We start from the raw sequence: 6404 nt of genomic DNA, 5'->3' as shown, positions 1-6404 counted from the left end.
GTGAGTCGCAGTGCGCATGCGCGGCGCGCCCCAGCCGAGCGGGCAGGGCCGGGCTCTGCAGAGGGTGACGTCACCCCGCTCTGCCCCGCCTGCGCCCGGCCCAGGGGGTGCCGCCATGGCTGCCATATTGGGGAGGAAGTGAGAGCGGGACGCGGCGGACGCGGCCGGGAAGGAGCTCTGTTCTTTTCCTTCCTGCTCGGGCTGACTCGGGTCTCCCGGTGGCGGCACGGCGGCTGGTGGAGCCCCGGAGCGGAGCAGGTCAGCGGAGAAGCTGAGCGCCCCGCGGGCGGCGGAGGCGGCGGCCTAAGATGGCGGACCCGGCGGAGTGTAACATCAAAGTGATGTGCCGCTTCAGGCCCCTCAACGAGTCCGAGGTGACCCGAGGCGACAAGTACGTCGCCAAGTTCCAGGGCGAGGACACCGTCGTCATCGCGGTGAGCGAGGGGCGGTGCCGGCCGGGGGGCGCGGGGCGAGGGGCGGCTGGGCCCTCACACAGCTCCGTCTGTTTCGGGTGCTGTAATAACGTGCTGCTTTTTAGTACGAATTACCAAGTGTTAGTGCTCCTATTTGTTCCATTTGTCCATTAAACACGGAATGCCACGAGCCTGCAGCTGTTGGGCTTATGAAACTGAGGTGATTTGGGGCTTTTCGCAGCTGGTAGATCACTATAGTCGAGTACGTGTTTTAGTTTGTGTAGGTAAACTCAGCAAGGATCCGAGCCTGGAAAACAGAGAAACTAATTAGAACAAATGGTCTGGCTTCAAGGAGTGAGCGTTCATTCATTGTGACAACATTTGTTCTCTTCAAAATCCAGGATGAGATTTAGGAATCTTGATGTCTTGTGACTTTGTAACAAGTAATAGTTCTTATCTTCATGAAGTAGTTCATGGGCTAGAGGAGGGGGAAAAAAAGGAAAAAAAGATGTTGCTTATGTGCCCTGTGAAACACTCACATGCTCTTTAAATACACTGAAAATATTTAACATAAAAATAGGGCTGTGGTGGCCCGATGTCTGTGGAGCAGTGTGAGGCCGTTCCTCAGGGCTGCGGGGGGGAGCTGTGCTGGGCCTTGGCTGGGAGTTAACATCCAGTGCTATGACCACACTTAGGAGCTTTCTTCTTTGATTACAAGCAAACTAACAAAAATACATCTTTTCCAGTTGTCCCAAGCCAGGGACTTGCTGTGTTTGGAAGAATAAACCTCCAAAGCTGGTACAGTTCATAGTGGAGACGATATATGAGTTTTGTTTCACAGAATCTTAGTATGTAGGATTGATGATTGATGTCCTGTACATTTTGGCTTTTATAGTAACAGGTATATGACACAGCTGATGTTCTTAAAGCTGGAACTTCACTTTCTTAAGCAGTTGAGGCACTAACTGTAACCAGTGGGACTTCTTTTATCATTAGATATTTCTTAACAAACTGACAGATCTTGCAAAGTCTTGAACCTCCTAACAGAGCAGCAGAATCACCCACCTCCTGTGCCTGCTGGAACTGCCAAAGGACAGATGGTAACAGAGACAGTTCTTAGTTCTCCCTGTGAAGCAGTTTCTAAAAGCATTCCTCGGTGAGCTGTGCATTTGATTGCTATCAGCTGATAGTTTCTGTATTTACTGCTGAAAGTCGTTTTGGCTGCCTGCTGAGCAGTACTTGAGGCACTTCTGTAGCTGCTTTCCTCGGCTGCCTTGTCTTGAGCAGCCTGAAGGGCTTCACCTTCCTGTGTGCACTTGGTCTGCGCTGAAGCAGGGGAGGCTTCTTTAACAATATCTGGGAGTTGCCTGGAATGGCAGATAGGAGCTGAGAACTGGGTGATTGCGGAAGGAACGTCTGTGGCAGACTGCACATCTGACTCCTCTGTGGAGGCGGGTGGGAAGGGAGTCCGTGACTACAGCCAAACCCTTCTCCTCCCTCCTTGGCTCCCTCGCCATCTCTGAGCTATCTGTCTTCCCTTCCCCCTTCTTTCCCTGGCTCCTGCTTAATTACTGACATGGCCGTTTTTCTCGAGGAGGGAGTCGTTTTGATTTGTATTAGATAAAGCACTTTATTGTAACTCGGGCATTTGGGCAGTGTGGGGGGATGTTGTCAGTCTGTTTGGAAGAGCAGACCTTGGAAACCAAGTACTGTCCTTGCAGGGGTTGGCGTGTTGGTTTTTTTACATCAGTAAAAATATTTAAATCATTAACTGAGATGCATCTTTCCACTCAAACAACTTACTGAGTATTTTTGAATGGTTCTCATTAAAATAAATAGAAGGGTTCTGTTAAAATAGAGAATGGGGTGACTTGCTATGAGTATGATGTTTAGGTTAAATATGATAAATATCCTTATATACAAAAGTTGACAGCAATTTACTCAACAATTTCAGGCTTTTGAGTAGAATGGAATGTGGAGGAATAACAAACTTACATGATCATGTTCTTTATTCTTTCAAACACGAGACTGCTTATCTTAAAACTCCCCACAAGATGAATTGCTGGATACAGTCACACTTGAGCTCTTTCAACTGGTGCCTAAACTGAAAGCAGTGCCGTTGGCTGATGGCAGTGGTGAGGAATTCTGGGTGCTCACCCTAATGGCCCGTATCCCTTTGTCTGCCCTCCATATTATTATTATATAGCAATCACAGTGTATGGCTTATTTCTGTGAGTATTAAGACAAAAGAACTCTGCCTGCCTGTGTTTTCATATGTCTTTGGAGTGAGGTGTAACCCTTGTGAAGAGCTTGAGACCTTCAGCTTTCTTTTTCATTACCTTTTAAACTAATATTGGATAGCAAATGAGAGTTACGTGAGAGACAGAATAATAAGACTTGCTATCACTTTTGGTAGTAGATTATTCAGAATGAAAATGTAATTCACGTGCATTGCTGGCAGAAAGGTGTTGGCCCACGTGAGTAAAAGAAGCAATTTATGTTCTTTTAATTATTATTTTGCTAGTGTGTAAGAAAGCAGTATTTAATTAGAAGTGCAAATGGAAATACGTGATGCCTAGATTGCAACTTCAAGTGTGAATTGCAGACAGCAATGTGAAGCTGGATAGACTGTTCCTTCAGAGCTTTTTCTTACTATTGCTCTCCTGTGAGGTGGTGGATGTTGGAAGGCTTTGCAGATGTTGCTGTGCTGCTTTAACAGAAAGCAAATATTGTAGCTTTGCCGTGTTTGAAGGAGGATTAGACTTTGTGGCTACGTATCCGTTTAAGACAACTCACTTGTCTCATGTTTGTCTTTTGTTCTGAAACTCAAGGACTGTTTCTATGCCGGCAACATTTTTCTATTTAGAAGAAACAGTAAAACAAAGTTTTGCTGAAACTCTTTTTGCAGAATTTCTGTTCTCATGCTGGAAATGGAGTTTTTAGTAACTCTGGTATGTGTGGTAAGCACTGCTTCCATTACAATAAGTAACTGGTGCAATTCAAGTACGAATGTGAATAATCTTTACAATATTTGCACAGAAATAAGAGAAATAAGGCAAAAAGAGTGGAGGTTGACTGACTGTCGTGTACCAGCTGCAGTTGTGTCAGCACAGAGCTAAGAAGAAAACTCTGATAGGTGTGTTCAAGCAGTAACACCTTTGCTTAGTAATAGGAAGAACTGAGTCAGGCCATTGTCTTCATACTTTCCAGAGGTGGTTCAGTGAGTTTTGGTTAACATGTTTTGTGCTGATAGGAAGAATATTTGTTATTAAAGATGCAAAACTGAAAGGCAGAAGGTAAGCCCTTCTTGCTTCAGCCTCTTTTAACCTAAGCATGGATAGCTATGATGTTGTTTTAGTAGTCCATTCTAGCAAGTGGAGGATGATAGCTGGTCTCTAACAGCGTATCTCTGTACTTGAACTTAAACCCTATGTTCACATTCACTTCAACTAGTGATAAATCATGTTGACAGAAGTGTTTTGTAGGGGCCATGGAGGTGCTTGCTGAGCTCTTGCTGTGGTACAGCATCCCTTCAGCGCAGCAGTTATGGGAGCTAAAGTTTTCCTGCGGCTAATTGGCAAGAAATGAATGTGAATGTTAAATATCCTCTCCTTGGAGTGAAGTCAGCATTGTGCTTGTTTGCTTGACGTTCCTGGTGTCACTTATAGGTCATGTTAATTTCTTAATTGGGTTTTAGTAAGATCTGCTGAACGTTTCTGGAGTGTGTTCAAGCAGCCCCCTATTTCAGAAGCAGTACTGCCGCTGCTGCAGGCACCTTGTGGTAGGGCTGCTTGGGCCTCTTTTTGTTCATGGCCTTCACGTCACCTGATGATTTACTCCTTGGGGAAGAAAAGGCATCCAATGTAGGAAAAAATATCCCACACTTTAATCTTTCATGACTAATCCCTTAAAGATAATGACCAGACTTTCTGGGGCGAGTTAATCTAGGTAATGCTATTTTGGCTTTGTTGACAGCAAAAAGTAAACTGTTAAAAAAGAATAGTGATTGGATGTAGTGCTGCAGCTGCCATTGGTGTGAAACAGCATTAGATGCAACTTGTATTCTTAAAACATGATTATCTTGGAACCTGCTTAGTTGAACCTACTTGGTTCACTACTGATTCACTGATGATGAAGTGGGTTTTTCATGGGTTTTATAAAGCAATATACTGCAGTCTGGGGGGGAGGGAAGTACACAGTTGGGTTTTTGAGTGCTTTGAAGTTCGAGATTGATCTGGAGAAGTATAATGCTGAGAACATGGCAAACAAAGGTACCACTTTTCACCCCCTAAAATGGGAAGTAACAAGTGGTGTAAGCAGCATCATTCCTAAGGATTCTTTTGGTTGGAATTACTGCATTTTGCGCTTCCATTGGTAGCAGTTGTTGAGGGGAATTGATCTTGTTTATTTATACAGTGAAAGCTGCCGGGCATGTGACAAATTCCAATTAAAGGCAATATTGCCGGAGTGAAGTCCTTGTAGTCTGGCTCCCTGTTCTTACTAATCTATGGCAGTCATTGTGTGCTGTTCTTCAAATCAGCATTTTGTAAACCAAAAAATATGCCAGTAATTATATAACGTGCTTTATCTCTCTTCTTTTAAGAAAGCATCTAAATGGCTGTTTGAGTAAATAATCTATTAGTATTCTATGTCTAGGGGTTGCTATTGAATTAGTAAATGTAATGTTCCTTGTAGAAAACAATAGTGTAGTTCAGTCAGCCTTTGCTTGCCAGAAAAGTAGGTAAGAAAAGAGCACCCTTCTTCTAAACAGCATTTACTGACTTGCAGGAGAGCTTTCCCAGAGCTGCAGATACCTACAGGCTGCAGAGTAGCAGTGTTGGGGCATCCACAATTTCTTTGGGAAATCAGCTCCAATGCTTCACCACCCCCATGAAGAATTTTTCTTCTATCCAGTCTCCTCCCTGTTTAAAACAGTCGCCCCTCGAGCTGTTACTACACACCCTGGTAAAGAGTCTCTCTCTGTCTTTTTTTGGGAGCCCCCTCCTAGTGCTGGCAGGCAGTGTGCTTTGCACAGAGCCGGCTCTTCTCCAGGCTGTACAGTCCCAGCTCCCTCAGCCTTTCCTTGTGGAAGACCTGCTCCAGCAGCTCCACATCTTTCTTGTGCTGGGGCCCCAGGACTGGATGCAGTACTGCAGATGGGGTCTCACAAGGCTGGAGTAGAGAGATATAATTGCCCCCCTTGACTTGCTGGTCGTACTTGTCTTTATGCAGCCCAGCATGCATATAAGCCAGCAAAGTGCTTTCTGTGCTGCCAGTGCACGTGGTTGGCCCATATCTTATTTTTCATCCTTGGTCCCCAGATCCTTTCCTTCAGGGCCTCCCTCAGTCTGGACAGATCCTGGGGTTTGCCGGTGCAGAACCTTGCATTTGGCCTTGTTGAACATAATATTTTTCACATGGATCTACATCTGAAGCCTGGCATTGTCTTCCTGAGGGGTATCCATTCCCCCTGGTGCATCAGCTGCATTCTCCTCTTGGACATTCTCTTTTCCATCTGGATTTTTCCAATGTGTTGTGGTAAACGTGATCCTCCATCTCTATTATTATGGATAATAGGTATTATTTCAGTGTGTAGAAATATGCAGACAGACTTGAGCACGAAGCAAATGTGCCTCATGCTTATGATGTGGATGGCTCGCAGTGTGTCCCATGATGGTGATGGTGATGGAGGCTTTTTGAAGTTACAGATGTCAGTGAGAAAGAGAACTTAAAATGAGTGTTCTCTGTGGTGACTTTTTACATAACAACTTCTCGGCTTTCATTTTCTTACCTTGGGGATACTTGGATTTGCTTGTTTGTCTTCTGGTGTACACAGAGATCCGAGTTCCACCTGTAGAGCATACAAGTTTGAGGTGTATTTGAAGCTAGAATGAGTAAATGAGAAAGCCTGTAATTTCCCTACTGTGAAACAAATGTTCAGACTTCAGCACCTTAGGGATAGTTTCTGCCTACTGAGTCTTGTGGTTTCTT

The 6404-nt window shown here is 44.8% G+C and overlaps 1 protein-coding gene across 2 annotated transcripts in view; it reads left to right on the top strand.

The window, feature by feature from the left end:
• Positions 1-87: 87 nt before the first annotated feature.
• Positions 88-6404, top strand: part of KIF5B (kinesin family member 5B) — a 31698-nt gene continuing 25381 nt past the window's right edge. For both annotated transcript variants that reach the window (XM_085538869.1, XM_085538868.1), the window contains exon 1: positions 88-434. In XM_085538869.1, the coding sequence (XP_085394995.1) occupies positions 309-434 (126 nt within the window). In that variant the 5' untranslated portion in view covers positions 88-308. The remainder of the gene's footprint in view (positions 435-6404) is intronic.

Source organism: Coturnix japonica, chromosome 2, assembly GCF_054131305.1.
Source record: "Coturnix japonica strain WE chromosome 2, WE-NBRP24, whole genome shotgun sequence".
NCBI classification, from domain to species: domain Eukaryota; kingdom Metazoa; phylum Chordata; class Aves; order Galliformes; family Phasianidae; genus Coturnix; species Coturnix japonica.
Note: the sequence above shows the minus strand (reverse complement) of the source record. Positions and strands in the feature narration are given on the sequence as shown.